This window comes from Spermophilus citellus, assembly GCF_964194105.1.
Source record: "Spermophilus citellus genome assembly, chromosome: 14".
In the NCBI taxonomy this organism is placed as follows: Eukaryota; Metazoa; Chordata; class Mammalia; order Rodentia; family Sciuridae; genus Spermophilus; species Spermophilus citellus.
This window is the reverse complement of record NC_138194.1, coordinates 66,583,325-66,599,942: the sequence shown is the minus strand read 5'-3', so window position 1 is coordinate 66,599,942 and position 16,618 is coordinate 66,583,325. Positions and strand designations below refer to the sequence as shown.

The 16,618-nt window shown below is 43.4% G+C and overlaps 1 protein-coding gene across 1 annotated transcript in view; it reads right to left on the bottom strand.

The window, feature by feature from the left end:
* Nucleotides 1-9,842, bottom strand: part of LAPTM4B (lysosomal protein transmembrane 4 beta) — a 61,768-nt gene extending 51,926 nt beyond the window's left edge. The window contains exon 1 of the mRNA XM_081266252.1: nt 9,502-9,842. Coding sequence (XP_081122378.1) covers nt 9,502-9,600 — 99 coding nt within the window. The 5' untranslated portion in view covers nt 9,601-9,842. The remainder of the gene's footprint in view (nt 1-9,501) is intronic.
* Nucleotides 9,843-16,618: the final 6,776 nt, after the last annotated feature.

Genomic DNA, 16,618 nt, shown 5'->3' with positions numbered 1-16,618 from the left:
TAAAAATAGAAGTATTCATCTCAATGACAATTATATTTCCCCACTGAAGATGAACCAATTGGCATCCTAGTTTTATATACCAGTTTACTATGAATTCAGTCGGGATGAAACCAGTCATTCAACTTCAGAACATTGACATCCTATCTGAAGGTTCAACTAAGGAAGGACAGGTTTTTGTTTGTTTTTTTTGCTGGGGGAACTGGGGGTGGGGGGGGGACTCAGCCACTGAGCCACATCCCCAGCCCTATTTTGTACTTTTTTAGAAACAGGGTCTCATTGAGTTACATAGCACCTCTCTTTTGCTGAGGCTGGCTTTGAACTCGCGATCCCTCTGCCTCAGCCTCCAGAGCTGCTGGAATTACAGGCACCCTTACAGGCACCTGGAGGAAGAATCGATTTTGATCAGCCCATAGTCTAGACTTGTCTAGTGGTTTCTTTTTTTCCAACCTGTAAAAACTCCTTGTTTGCAGCCCTAAGCCCTCCGCTCTGGGCCAACAAGGGTATCAGTACCTATTCTGTGCCAAGGGTGCTTTACCACCTCAGCACCAAGGAACCAACCAGTCATGCAATTTCAGCATCTCAAAGTTAGTTTAAAAAGGAAAGAAAGCTCAATCTTATTTTTACTAATAATTTGAAATAATATTTCCAATGCTAAATAAAAATTGTAGGAGGTCAGCAGGGAGTGGTGGCGCCCTGTAATCCCAGAGTTTGGGGAGGCTGAGGCAGAAGGATTAGGAGTTCAAAGCCAGCCTCAGAAATGGCGAGATGCAATATGGCAGTATGTAAAAATGTGATGTGTAACCGATGTGATTCTGCAATCTGTATTTGGGGTAAAAATGGGAGTTCATAACCCACTTGATTCTAATGTATGAAATATGATTTATCAAGAGCTTTGTAATGTTGTGAACATCCAATAAAAAAAAAAAAAAGAAATGGTGAGGTGCTAAGCAACTCAGTGAGACCCTGTCTCTAAATAAAATACAAAAAAGGGCTGGGGATGTGGCTCAGTGGTTGAGTGCCCAGGTTCAATTCCCGATACCCCCCCAAAAAAATAAATTGCAGGAGGTCATTGTTTTGATCTAAACTCCTGCACTAGCTAGGTCCCACACATAAGACTGAAAATCAAAATGGAGAGATGGGGATATAGATACAACTCAGTTGGTAGAGTGCTTGTCTCGCATGTACAAGGCCCTGGGTTCAATCCCTAGCACCCAAATAAAATAAAATAAAATGGAGTCACTCATGCTCAGTTCCAGGTCACCAAATGGAATCTCAATTGCTTCATCTGGCCTTCCAAGAAATCAGGATTAAAAGAGCCAAATTTCCCAAACCAGCCAGTGTCAATTGGCAAGATAATGAAGTTCCCTGGACTTTAATCCTTTTACACAAAGAAAGGTAACTGAAGAAACCTGACACCAGTTACTTTCCTGTGGTACAGTTTTCCTGCCTAGCCTCACTAGAGAGTAATTTTGAAACAATCAATTTGCTTTTTATTCTCTGGTTCTGCTTTCTTCATCCCTTTCCATTCTATAAATCCTTATTTTAGAGAATGAAGCAATGCCCAACTCTACAGTGCAAAAATAAAGCCAAGTAACAATTACAAATTATTTTAAATATGGTTTTTGACTGCAAAGCCTGGGTCCTTTTTCCCTCTCAGAATTGTGGAACCAATAGCAAGACCTACTGACTGAGCAGTGGAGACTTCTACCAGCTAACATTTTCAGGCATTTGAGCCTTTATTCTAGGTGGCAGGGGCAAGAAGGAAGGAAACTGAACTTTTTTAAAACCCAGTATTCCTCACTATCCAAATGGAGTGCACTCCTTAAATCAGATGGTTAAAGTCTGGGTGACAAGAGACACATCATTCACCGACAAAAACCTCCATCTATGTTATTCACACCATTAGCAAATGGAGACCTGGGCTGGAAAGAACAGGTTATCTGCTCTATATTTCATATCTAGACAATTATAACACACCCTGACCTGGTTTCTACCCATCTAAAATAGCCTGCATTTCCATCTTCCTTAAAAGCTGCTTATCATATCACCCCTGTTCATAATTCTTCAATGACTCAGTGATTCCCGCTACCCAAATACATAAATCCAAACTCTTTTTTAAAATATTTTGTTGGGCTGGGGATATAGCTCAGTTGGTAGAGTACTTGCCTTGCATCCACAAGGCCCAGGGTTCAATTCCCAGCACCACCAAAATAAATAAACAAATAAATAAAATATTTTGTTTTTAATTGTAAATGAACAACACCTTTATTTTACCTTTATTTATGTATTTTTATGTAGTGCTAAGGATGGAACCCAGTGCCTCACACGTGCTAGGCAAGCGCTCTACCACTGAACTTCAACTCTGGCCCCTGAATCCAAACTCTTTATCCTGGTGTTTTAGTCTTTTATAATCTAGTATAGTGGGGGAAACACTAGGCCTAATATGTACCATGAAACAGTTCATATTTTGTCCTGGAACTGAGACAGGGATTTAGGATAAGGAGAAATATGGAATCTTAAAGGGAACACCCTCAACCCACTGAAATGTAGTCAAGCTACTGAGATGCAGAAAACATAGCTGCAAATTTTGGGCCGTGCCTTAGTACAATGAGACACACACAAGCACAGGAAAACTGGGGCAAAATTGCATAGCTCCACACTGGATCCACCTCCAGTCCAGCACCTGATATAAATATTGGACCCCAACCCATGGCAAGGATTCTTGCTCTTGAGACAGCCCGCATTCTCCCATTGAAGATGTGTCTACCTCTGGCTATGCGTTTGTGCAGCTCATGCTGATCCATCACCTATGTCAAGAACCCCACAGGTGCTGGGAACTCCTCAGACAGGAGACATCTCTTCTCCTGTGACAGAATTACGGGCCAACTCATTGAATCAAACAGCTGGAAAAACTATTAATCTTAAATGAGCATATCACCACCTATCCAGTCTGACCCAAGGTTGCTTTGAGGTCTAAATAAGAACAAACGTGAAAACCCACTAAAAACTACCAGTCACTCTACAAATACCAGTTTCACTCTTCTGTACCCACACCAAAATCAATAGCTGTTAACAGTAGGCATACAAAGAGAAGCCACCAGGCTTGGGTACACAAGCCAGCCACACCTTCAAAGTGAACTGCATTCAAAGTGAACTGATCTGAAAGGCCAGGTCACAAAGCAAATGAGACCAGCTATCCTGACCTCTTCCATCCTTTGCAAACCAATACACTTTAAGAAGAGTGTTTGGCACAAAGAGGCATTCAGTATGTATTTGCTGAGAACTAAATTCCTAACACACAATTATGAAAAAGGATGATAAGTGTGCAAAGGGGGACTCAGCCCAGATGTCAATGACAAATACTTCCAACTACCAGCCAGTACCACATGGTGAAACAGGAAAGGACAAAGGGGAAAGAATGCCTTGTGTGCAGTGAGAAAATCAGATCCTAAGGTAAAAATATTCTTAAAAAAAATAATTAATTAAAAAAAATATTCCTAGGGCTGGGGCTGTGGCTCAGCGGTAGAGCGCTCACCTAGCACATGTGAGGCCCTGGGTTCGATCCTCAGCACCACATAAAAATAAATAAAATAAAGGCATTGAATCCAACTAATATAAATAAAATAAAGGCATTGAGTCCAACTACAACTATATATATATATATATATATATATATATATATATAAATTCCTAAGAAATGTTGACTTTATCCTAAGGAGTGTCCTAAGCAGGCAACTTCCATGGTCTTCCAAACTTTCTCCCCTCCTCCCAGTAATTGTCTTGATTCTTTGAGAAATGAATTGTTCCCTTGGCTCTCAGGCTGGCTGTTTCAGATAAAGCTAATCTCACCCCCAGTTCACATTCCTCCTCATCTATTGTTCAAGAGAAGAGGACTATCTCAGACTTAAATTCATCAGCAGATTCCAGTCCTATATCCCTGACCCCAATGTTTGCTTCAGGGATGGACAGAAAAACTTAAGCTTATCAAATCAGAAAGAATTTCAGGGTTTAAAGCCTAACCATCTAAAAGGACAGCCTGGAATGGGAGGGGGTGCGTGGGAGGGGGTAAGATGTGCCATCACTAATAGGTTAATGTTTAAAGAGGAAGGCCAGTCATTGTAGGACAGTAGCCAAGCAAGAGCTAAGGAGAGCCTAAACCAGGAAAATGGTTACAAGAAAACAGAACAGAATAAGGAGACAATCAAAGTGGACTGAGATTTAGAGAAGTTCACCCTCAGTACCTGCAGGGGATTAGTAAGGTTCAGGGCACCCCTTAAATGTCAGAATCCTGGAACACTCAAGTGGCATGGTATTTGCGTAGAATCTAGCACATCTTCCTGACACTGTAGCTTGGCTAGTTTACTTATAAGAGCTAATACAATGTAAATGTGATATAAATTGTTGTTATACTAGTTGTATGTTTAGGAAATAACTGAGATAGAAGAAATAAACAGGGAAAAGGGAGAGAAAAGGGAAGGAAAGTGCGGCTGGGGTTATGAATCTAAAAGGCCCATTGTTATCCGGAGCTGGGGCCTCTGCAGACACTGAGGTGCTGTGGAGATCTGCCCTCCAAGATGTATGGAGGCATCTTCAGACATGTATTTCAGAATAAGAATAAGCTTATTGGGGCTGGGGCTCAGGGGTACAGTGCTTGCCTAGTACATGCAAAGCCCTGGGTTTGATCCTAAGCACCATATAAAAATAAATAAAATAAAGGTATCGTGCCTAACTACAACTAAATAAATAAATAAGATTATTGAAGGGATCGAAAAAGGGGAAGGGGACACTCTGGAAAGTAATCTCTAGTCATAGTTTTCCTCCAGAAAGTCACTCCCTAGCTTCTGAGAAAGCTACAAATCTTAGAATTGCTGAAAATTCACTCATGTATGAAAATTGCCTTCTTTTGATTAAAGCCTTTGTGCAGTGTTCACTACTTTCAGATTAAACAAAGATGATATATTTTAAGAAAAATCTATTGTAAGATGGGCCTGGTGGCACATGCCTGTAATCCCAGCAGCTCCAAGGGCTAAGGCAGGAGGTTGGCCAGTTCAAAGCCAGCCTCAGCAACTTGGTGAGACCCAGTCTCAAAATAAGACATAAAAAGGGCTAGGGATGCAGCTCAGTGGTGAAGCGCCTGGGTCCAATCCCTGGTATTTGTAGACAGAGGGCAAGATGCCAACCTGAAGATCCTGGGGAGGACTATCCTCCATAAACTGAAATCCATGATTGAAGAACTGCATTGACCAAGCTGGTGTCATTCCCAGGACTTCTCCCATGCCTCACCCCCACAATTCCCAGGCACACCACCCCCACCCTGAAGAATGTAGGCCTTCCCCTTTCACATTCTAATAAAGACCTTCCTCTTTGTTAAAATCTGAAGCTTCCTTAAATTCTTTTCTACCCAGGTCAGGGGCTTAGAAGGTTCCAGTAGAGGAATCCTCAGCCACCAGAGATACTCCCTTGAACTCCCTACAGTGACATTATGAGAAAGGAAAAAAAACCTATACATAATCAATCAATAATCCGATGTTGGTTGAATGTGCAGATGCAGAGCTCTCAGATACACAGGGCTGACTGTACTAAGTTTTGTTGGTGACAGAAGAGAGGAACCCCAGACAGCAACCAATCCGCCACAGGTATTTCTTTTAAAATCATGATGCCTCTGGAAACCAGGGCCAGTTGCTCTTCACTCTGTGAAAATAGACAAGCATCTTACTTGTCTATTCAAAGATGTCTGTAGTTGGGCTGGAGCTGTAGCTCAGTGGCAAAGTGCTTGCCTAGCATGTGTGAGGCACTGGGTTGGATCCTCAGCACCACATAAAAATTAATAAAATAAAGACATTCTGTCCATCTACGGTTAAAAAAAAAAAAAGATGTCAGTAGTTATTAAGTTATATAATCAAGTTTTTCATCTTAGGTAAATTGCCTTTTATTTTTGTTTTGATAAGTTTTGATTTATTATGTATATAAAAATGGATACAGATATACTGTGGAACCATCACTACAACCAAGATAAGGAAAATAGGGCTGGGGATGTGGCTCAAGCGCCGGTTCGATCCTCCAGCACCACATACAAACAAAGATGTTGTGTCCGCCAATAACTAATAAATAAATAAATATTTTTTTTAAAAAAAAAAGGAAAATATTTAAACTTGCCTTAAAAAAAAAAACAAACTTAAGTTCCTATTGCCCATCACACCCAAAATTAATGTGAGATAGATCACAAATATAAAAGCTAAAGTTTTTTTTTTTTTTGAAGAAAGCTTCCAGAATAAAACATAAGAGTATCTTTATAACCTTGGTATGGGTAGAGATTTCTTAGAACACAGAAAATATTAACCATAGTGGGGCACAGTGGCACACACCTGTAATCCCAGTGACTCAGGAGGCTGGGGCAGGATGATCACAAGTTCCAGGTCTTTGCAATATAGCAAGACCCTGTCTCAAAATAAAAATTAAAAAGGGCTGGGGATTCTAGCTCAGTAGTAAAGCGTTAAATCCCCAGTAACCCCCACACACACACAAAAAAAAAAAATTAAAGGAAAAATACTAATCATGAAAAACGACTGACAACCTGAATTTAAGGCAAAATTTAAAACTTCTATTCCATTAAATATACCATTATGAAATATACCATTATGAAAATGAATAAAGACGCCACATATTGGGCTGTGGCTGTGGCTGAGCGGTAGAGCACTTGCCCTGGCATGTGAGGCACTGGGTTCGATTCTAAGCACCACGTAAAATAAATAAAGGTCTGTCAACAACTTAAAAAAAAAATTCTTTTAAAAGCCACATATTGGGGAAAATGTTCACAAAATATTTAACAGAGGACTGGTATCCAAAATTAATAAAGAGTTCCTACAAATCAATATGAAAAGGAGACAAAGACCAATTAAAAATGAGCAATATATTTCCCAAGGGGAGATATTTGGTCAATGAGTAAAGACTGGTGAGCAGGATGTAGAAAGGTGTGGTGTTCTTCAGTAGCCCTGCTCCCTAGCCAGAGGGCAGTCTTAACAATATGTTGGGGGGGGGGGGAGGGAGTCGGGGCTGGGATTGTGGCTCTGTGGTAGAATGCTTGCCTAGCATGTGCGAGGCCCTGGGTTGGATGCTCAGCACCACATAAAGATAAATAAATAAAATAAAGATATTGTGTCCAACAACAACTAAAAAATAAGTATTAAAAAAGTCAAAAATTGTTTTGTGAAATGCAAAAGACTTTCAATGGATTACCTGTTCTTAATGCAAGCTTCTTACCTGTTTACCTAAAGCAGCATTCTTATACACATCTGCTGGAAAGCTTTCTAATTATCTTTCAAAAGGCCATATATTTTCAAATGCTAAGTAAATGCACACACACCAACAACTACTTCCCACAAAGAGCATGCTCAAACAGACAAAGCATGCTGAGTACTCTCCTTTTATCACACCAATACTGTCTGGTTGGATTATAGCCAACAACAGGGCTCAAGCAGATTTATCTTTCCTGTAGATCATGTAGTACATTTGCCTAATGCAGTGCCCTAGATTTTACAAATTACATTCACTGATGCACTTGCAAGTCTGCAGATTTGAACATTTTCAAGGAGGACACTAGACACTTATATAAAATAGTCTCCTTGATCATCAATAAAATAACTGTTTTGAAGCCACTTACCACCCTTTCACTATGATTTTAAATGTCTGTAAATAACTCCTTGGTTTTTAGAAAAGTCGGGGTTAAGCCAATACACTGAAGCTTAATCTGCATTCACCCTGCTCCCTAAGAACCCACACAGACCAAAGATCAGTTTGAAAGCTTTTAAAGCTAAAAATTTCTGCTGCATGGCTATGCTAGCCACTGAACTAAAGGAAAGCTGAAACCATGAACAGCACAGTGAGCACCATGGGGGGGGGGGGCTCTCTGAAAATAACACAATTCGACATAATGTCCCTTATATAAAAAGTGACCAGGGGCTGGGGATGTGGCTCAAGCGGTAGCGCGCTCGCCTCCCATGCGTGCGGCCCGGGTTCGATCCTCAGCACCACATACCAACAAAGATGTTGTGTCCGCTGAGAACTAAAAAATAAATATTTAAAAAAAAAATTCTCTCTCACTCTCTCTCCTCTCTCTCTCTCACTCTCTTAAAAAAAAAAAAAAAAGTGACCAAGTATTACCTATGAGCCAACAAATACTGACTCATGCTGTAGTAGATAAGAATGCATTCTCATTGAAAAGTTCCACATTGCCATTTGACTCCCTTTTCCCCCAGTATTGGGAACAGAACCCAGGGGCGTTCCACACTAAGCTACATCCACAACTCTAAGTTTTTTTTTTTTTTTATTTTGAAGGTATCACTAAGTTACTGAGGCTTTCCTTGAACTGGCGATCCTCCTGCCTCAGATTCCTGAGTTGCTGGGATTACAGGCGTGCGTTACCGTGCTTGGATTTTAACTATCATTTTTAAGGCATTTCCTCCTGCTGCAGCGCTATTCACTGCAAAGTAGCTCGGGTCTAACTCTCATCATGATGTCACAAAATTCAAAATGAGAGGAATCCGACTCAGTTGGTGCAGTCTAGGGTTGCCAACAATCACCCAACGGTGGCTTAGGACAGACTCCATCAGGTTTCCTCACGGTCTCTAGAATCCACTGCTCCCCTTGGAAATAAGACCCTAAAAGTGCCTACCTAAAAACAAAAAACAAAACAAACAAAAAGCCAATTCTGCCTGCTGTGCCTGTTGAGAAAAGGTAAAGGGATCACCTGTCCAGGGGCAGGAAAGAGGTGAATGGGTGTGTAAAATGGCTTCCCCGGCAGACTGAAACGCACTAAATTAAAAGCAAATGCCTTTCTAAAGTAAGGGCTTTAAAACAAACAGTGTCGGGTTCCCATTCACAAGGCAAACAAGAACTCCCCACCGTTTCAACGTGGATCCGGATCTGCAAAAGAGCGAACGTCCTGCACACCCGAGGCGATGCGCGCAGGGAGTTTGGGCTGCCGAATTTGCACCCGACCCTACAGGCACCTGAACTGCCCCAGGGACCCTGGACCCCCACCCCCCACTCCACTGCCGTCTTTACAAAAAACCAAACCCTGCGGGGGTTAGGACGAAAGAGTTCTGCGTCCCCGAGCGCACTTTCACCCGCACCGTGAGACACGCCGGAGCCCCGCGCGCTGAAGCCCGGCTCACCGCACCACCTCCCCCAGCCCGGGCGCAGCCATCGCCGACGCCCCCATGACCCCTAATCGCGGGCCTGCGACCCCGGCGGTCTCGGCCTCCCCCCGCCACAGGTTGGCCGAGCCCGGGGAACTGCAGCCAGGCTGGCCGGAGAATTAAGTTTCTAATAATATAACTTTAGGCGGATGAGCGCCGGCGTCACCCAACCCCGAGGCCGACCAACTTGGGGGCGTGCAAAGCGAGCTGAGGGCGCGGGCCGGGGTCCCGGGGCCCCGGTGCTGCCTCCCCGACGCCCGCGCCCGGCCCTGGCAGATGCGTCCTGTCGTGTGGCCGCGCTCACCAGGTACCAGACGCCGAGAAGGATGGTGCCTGTGCGGACATGGCAGCACAGGCAGCAGCTGTTGGAATAGAACCGCGTCCAGGGCGCGACCATCTTCATCGCTCGGGCGGCGGGTGCAGTGACGCGAGCGCACCACCAAGTTTGGGAAAGCGTCGGCCGCGTTGCTCTCGGCCCTCCGTGCCGCTGCTGCCGGCTCCTCCGCCGCTCACGCTCCAGACCAGCTAACCCACTCGCCTGGCGCCGAGCTGTCCCGAAGAAGCTGCCGCGGCGGGACCGTGCGCTCGAAGGCTGCGGCGCGGGCAGGAGGATAGAGGGAGGGGCGGGGCGCCCCTAGCGTCACGTGACCGCGCGTGGGCTCGTGACGTCACCGCGGGTTCTTGCCAGCTGTGGGCGCTGAGATCCCGGAGTAAATAAATACATCATTGCTGCACCCTAGGCCCGTTCCCGAGTCTGCCTACAGTGGAGTTCCGGGCGTTGTGTCTTTCCTCTGGCTGTGGGTGTAACTTTTGTTAGGAATTCTAGATTCTAATGTGTATGTTGCGTTCCCCTCCCCCTTCAACTTCTGTCCTGCAGATAATCCATAGGTGTAATGCTATCACTGTGGTTATCTTATAAACTAGAGGAAGGAAAACTGTGATTCCAGTCAACTGCAGTACTTTGAACCACTACCGAAACCCGCTGAGAGCAATTTGTCTCCACTTCCCAGCTCCAATTACCATGGTAGTAATCTTTTCCCAGAAAATAGAATGTGTGTCAAGGGCATCCTCGCTGTGCTTGGGTAGCATTTTTAATCATGACTGCTGCTCTAAAGAAACAATCATCAAGCCAATTACTGCCTGGAGGTCTCTGCAAGACACAACAGAGTGTTAAGAGAATTTATAGGACTACAATTCGTGCTTTATTTTCTCTCAGCTGACTTTTTGTTTGATGTTTTTGTTGCTGTTGTTTATCTTGAAGGCCCTCATCCAAGGTTAGCCTCTGTGAAAGTCAAGAAACTCAGATCTCTGATTGGTTTTCAGCATGTGCAAAAGTTTAATTTCAGACTTGGAGCAAGGGGGGGGGAATTCAGTTTAAATTTCTTTTTTTTTTTTTAAAGAGAGAATGAGAGAGGAGAGAGAGAGAGAGAGAGAGAGAGAGAGAGAGAGAGAGAGAGAATTTTTAATATTTATTTTTTAGTTCTCGGCGGACACAACATCTTTGTTGGTATGTGGTGCTGAGGATCAAACCCGGGCGGCACTCATGCCAGGCGAGCGCGCTACTGCTTGAACCACATCCCCAGCCCCCAGTTTAAATTTCTTAAGGGTAGATTATGTAGGAAGACATATGATGTCAGATAAGGCTGTTAAGTGCTATACTGGTTGTTGCAGAACAGGCTGAACAAATGTTAGCTGCAGGGTGGACTGAACACTCTGACACTCACCCTCACCTGTCTGGTTCCTTATCTTCTTTGCCTCAAGTCTGAACACTCGACCCCCACACCTATCTGGTGCCAGGGAAACCGACGTCTGACCCCTGCCCCGTCTGCCTGAAGGCAGAAGATGACACCCTTAGCAACTACTGTATGAGCCAAACATTGTGTGCCAGGCTATAAAAACTCTCTCCTGCCGGGCCCCGCCCCCCCCCCAGTCTCTCCTCTCCTCTCCTCTCCTCTCCTCTCCTCTCTTCTCTTCTCTTCTCTTCTCCTCTTCTCTTCTCTCTCTCTCTCTCCTCTCTCTTTCCTCTCTCACTTTCTCTTTCTTCTCTTTCCTCTCATGCTTTCTCTCTCACTTTGCTCTCTCCCTTTCTCTCTTCTCTCTTTCCCTTCTCTCTCTCTCTCTCTCTCTCTCTCTCTCTCTCTCTCTCTCTCTCTCTCTCTCTCCCTATTTATCAGACACTGCCGCAATAAAGAACTGTTGGTCACTCCGAGAGTCGTTTTCCTTTCACTGGTGAATTTTACAAAGTTGTAAAGCTGCCATATTCTTATTGTATTGCTTAAACCTGGACCCTAAAGGAATCAAGAGCCATCCCCCACTCCATCCCCCACCTCAGGCCTCTGAGCAGAAATAATAAGTAACATTGTGAACATGAAAACTTAGCATTTGGGGGGATGTGGCTCAAGCGGTAGCGCGCTCGCCTGGCATGCGTGAGGCCCGGGTTGGATCCTCAGCACCACATACCAACAAAGATGTTGTGTCCACCGAGAACTAAAAAATAAATATTAAAAATTCTCTCTCTCTCTCTCTCTCTCTCTCTCTCTCTCTCTCTCTCTCTCCTCTCACTCTCTCTTTAAAAAAAAAACTCAGCATTTGTTTCACTTTCTCCTTACAGAGGTTTTTTTTTCATTAGAGATAATTTTCTTTCTAGAATCTTATAACGGTTAATATTTAATTATGAGCTGGGTATGTAGCTCCATGGTAAAGCACTTGCTTGGCATATCCAAAGCCCTGGGTTCAATTTCCAACAATGCAAAAAATATATATATATTTAATGAAGCATATTGTAAGCATAAATGATGGAGGCAGGAGGAAGGAAGCAGACCTTGGAACACCAAGCTCTTCTTTATTCAGCTGGTCAAACACCTGATGTGGTTCATTTTCACGGTAGAAAAATGGCGCTGGGCTAAAGCAAAGGTCTGAGCTTTACAGGCTTAATTTAGGGAAAGATAGGAGGGTAGTTCCAGGGGTTCATTGTATTGGGGTCAGCTGATCCATTGGGGAGGAGTCAGGTGCCAGTCAGGTGAGAGTTTCTTTTGAGTTCTCCTGAGTTTTCCCTTCCTGCCTTCCCACTTCCCACAGCTTTTAAATGACAAAAGCTTCCATTTTACCCCCCACAAGGCGGTTGGTGGAACAACTGCAGATAGCCATGCACACAACTTTTAACCAGATACAGGTCAAGCATTAGTGCTTATTAGTGCTTTGAGAAGGAATGGAAATATAGAATCAGAATGGGGACTGCTGAGGCTAGGTTGTGGCTCAGTGGTAGAGCACTTACCTAGGTTCGATTTCAACACCACGTAAAAATAAATAAATAAAGGTATTGTGTCCCAGAGGCAGTGGCACAAGCAGTTCCAGAGGCTGAAGTAGGAGGATGGAAAGAGTTCAAAGCCAGCCTCTGCAAAAGTAAGGTGCTAAGCAACTCAGATCCTGTCTTGAAATAAAATAGAAAACAGGACTGCGGATGTGGCTCAGTGGTCGAGTGCCCCTGAGTTCAATCCCTGGTACCAAAAAAAAAAAAAAAAAAAAAAAAAGAATTGAGAGAATTCAATTGAAGGAGGCTGGAAGAGAGAAATAATACTTGCAGAGGCCCTACTTTGACATACCTGGGTTACTCCCTTTCAAAAACTGAGATGCTTAACTAGAATACTAATTGCAATAATGCAGTTATTGGGAAAAACCACTTTTCTTTCATCCCTCTGAGCCTGAACTTTGGGCCACACTTGCTCTTTTCCTGCCAGAGCCAAGAATAGCAGCTTCTGTCAACTAGTTGGGTTGTTTTGCAACTCACTCATGTGTTCTCTCCCATTCTTCAGTGTTGCCACAGAGCCTTCCCTACCTGGTTTTAAACACTTCTCACCTTTAGCACTTTAGAACTTGCAACTTCTTTGATACCCAGGGTCATTCTCTTATCTTCTTATACTCCAATTTTTCCCCTCTTATGTTATCCCTTTTCCCCTTCCTCCAAGTTGAGATACTCTTCAGTAAAATGGGGAAAACTTTTCTTTCTTTCTTTTTTTTTTTTTTTCAGAGTAGAAATTAGAAGTTTATTAAAGGACAGCAGAAAAGACTTCTCCAGGAGGAAGAAGGGGACCCAAGAGGTGGAATCCCGGGAAAACTTTTCTTTCCATCAGATAAATAGTTCCTCTCCTTTCTTTTTTCAAATCTTGTTCTTATGACTAATTGTGTTTCAATTCATCTGTGAGAAATCCAACTGGCCCAGTAGTCATTTGTGTGTCCCACTCTGTGTAAGGTATAAAGACTTTGAGGCCACAAAGATTAGTTAACATTCTGTTCCTGCTGTCAAAGTTGATCATTTAGTCTAGTGGCACAAGTCACTATGTGCTAGCCAGAATGTATGCCAAGCAACATTACAGGTAAAAACAAACTGCAGTGGGAAAGCACAAAGGGTTTAGCTACAGTGAAACTCATGTTAGTTCACATTTCGGTTGGGCCTCCTACAGGGTAAACAGGCCAGGGAAGGCAAAGGAAAGTCACTGACACCAGGAGTCAGGTAGGGCCAGTTAGGTCTTTGGGGTAGGGAGGGTTTCACTTAAACTACTTCCATCACCTGGGCAAGGATCTTCCCCAAAAGAGACATAAGGAACTCTCCAAAGGAAGACTACCATCTTGGTTTCCTGGAAAGGAAAAAGACAGGTCATGCCTCCACTAGATGTGTTAGGAAAGAAATTCATGTACCTATATTAGGGGTGTTGTTGAATGTCTTCTGCAGTATTGAAAGTACTGCTCTCCTCCTATATAAGTCAAAAGAAAACTTTGGAGGCCCCTCATGCATTCTCCAAATAAGTCAGGGATTTATTCATCCTCAACTCAGTGAACAGGAACTTACTGGGTATTCCTTGGATCTGAGCATGACTGCAGCTTCAGAGAACAAAAGATAGTCCCTATATGTACAAGGAGCTCACAATTTAATTAATGAGAAAGACAGACCACAAAAGAACATATTAGCAAGACAGGTGTTTCTATGTATTTGCACAGGTTGCTTCCCATATATCAGCTTTGGGAAGATCAGGAAGGGCTTCTCGGAGGGAGTGACATCTAAGTTCTGGCTTGTAGGGTAAATTGGAGTTGGCCAGGGATAAAGAGAGACAAAGGATGTCCCCAGGCAGGATGGAAACAGGATATGCAAGGGCTGGCAGCTGGCAGGCTTGCAAGTTTAGTGACTGGGAATTTACATTTGAAGGGAAGAGGGGCCAAGTCTGGAGAGGGGAAGCTAAGGAAGTTCTAGGGATGTTATGTGGGTGGGGGAAGAAATCAGATGAAAAGCTTTTCATGCCGTGCTACACTGAGTATATTTTCTGAGGGAAAAAAAAGAAGGATTAAAGAACTACAGAAAGTTTCATAAATATTAAATGTCACCTGGTTAAGTTATATGCAAAAGAGATATGTAAAACCATCTACATAATTTGTGGGCTGCCATGTAAAATGAAAATGTAGGAGCTCTTGTTTAAAAAATGTTAAGAACTTCAAGATAGCAACAGCAGAATATTAACCCAAGATGGGAGGTCCTCTGAAGGGTGGGACCTTGTGCTACCGTTCAGCTCACACACCCATGAAGCTGGCCCTTCGGATAGGCCCCCATATCTCTGTTAGATATTAAAAACAAAACTAACCAAAAATATATTTTCTGAGAGCTGTCTCTTGTTTCAGTCAGATAACAAGGAACTGCTTCATGGAAGCTATGATAAATGTCAATTTTATAGGAGTGTGTGGAAGAAAATAAGTAGTATGCCAGATGATTCATTAAGGAATCTGGATCTTATCCCAGTCGGGGTCAGGACAATGAAGGTCAGAATATGGGGCTGACTCCAGTCCTGAACTGCAGCCAAAGTAGAAGTCAAGAATCAGGATTGATACACTCTCAGAGGCCCATGTAATTAATCATGTATTTATTAAATCTCACATTTGGGCTTTGGTTAGGTCCGAACAGTGAAGGATATGTAAAACAACAATCCCCAGGGAGAAAAGGAGGGAGGGCAAAGGGTCCCAGGGAGAGAAGGAAAACAATGGGCTCTGGACTTTCACAATTTCCAGTTCTATAACTGTTTCCCTGACTGTCCAATGGACTCATTTTGCTATGATTACATCTCATTAGACCCTATAAAAAACCTTCTCCTGGGATTGCGGATATAACTCAGTTGGTTGAGTGCTTGCCTCACATGATACAAGACCCTAGGTTTGCTCCCCAGCACCATCAAAAAAAAAAAAAAAAAAAAAAAATCAAACCCCTATTGTAACCAGTTGCCATTTTCTCTCTTGAAAATGTCCCACTCTGCTGATCCATTGTGGCCTGTCACTATTTCTTTTACTTTCTCTTTCATGGGCTTTCACACAGGAGTTTGAAAGACACAATCTTTGCCTCCCAAACACTCAAAGTGTTCCCAGAGTCCTTGGCGAAGGCCCCTTCTCCAGTAGTCCAACAGGCCAGATTCTGCTTTGTATCCCAATATGCCAATCAAACAGTCAGCAGTGGTGAAGGACGGGAGGAGTTTTTCATCAGCGTGGCCACACCAGGAAGAAATATAAGGGCACAATGACCAAAGATTTGTCTCCAAGGGACTGACAGGAACTTTGAGGACTCCCCCACTTTCCTTGCCCTTTTCCTTCCCCCTGGAACTTTGAGGTTTCTTAGAAAAGGAGGACAAAGTCAAGGGTTGGGAGCTTGCATGACTGGGGGATTTGTATACCTGATAGAGTGAGTAATCCTGGTCTGGTTGATCATTGTCTCCGGTGCCAGTTCTGTGAAGCTCTGGGAGGGTTATCATTGCTTGAGGGGATGATTTGATTCCCAGCAGGAGATGATTGTTCCTGCTTAGGGGCACAGCCTGAGTTCCCTCTTGGGGTAATTGCTTCCTTTTAGGCAAAGTCGACAGGGTGATCTGTTCTGCAAGAAGAGGAGTAGTTTCTTCTGTACCTCATCCTAAAAATGCTTGTCAACCAGGCCTTTCGTTCCTGGAATCCAAAGTAATGGAAGAAAGTGGCTCAGAAGAGAGTCAAGCTAAAAAGGCAAGTGGAGCCATGGAGTTGGTTAGATCATTGATTGGGCCCTTCTTCATAATGAGAGAAACCACCGGTGAGCAGATGGAGTCATTAGGAGGTAGGTAGAATGGCTAACAATAAAACAACATATTCTAATTAATAGAGATACTAAAATGGCACTCTATGTAATGTTCAATGTTTAAAGATTTAGAATGCAACCAAATACATCTGTGTTGGTCAGAGTCCAGTCAGGAGAATAGAAACCATTCTTGATATTTCAGATGGAAGGAATGTAACATAGGGAATTGGTTGTTGTAATCAAACATTTCACAACTATGATCTTGACCATGAAGTAAGTCATAAGCTGACAACTCTCAATTCCCTGTCATAGGCAGTTCACTAGGCCCTGACTCCAACTGCTCCTT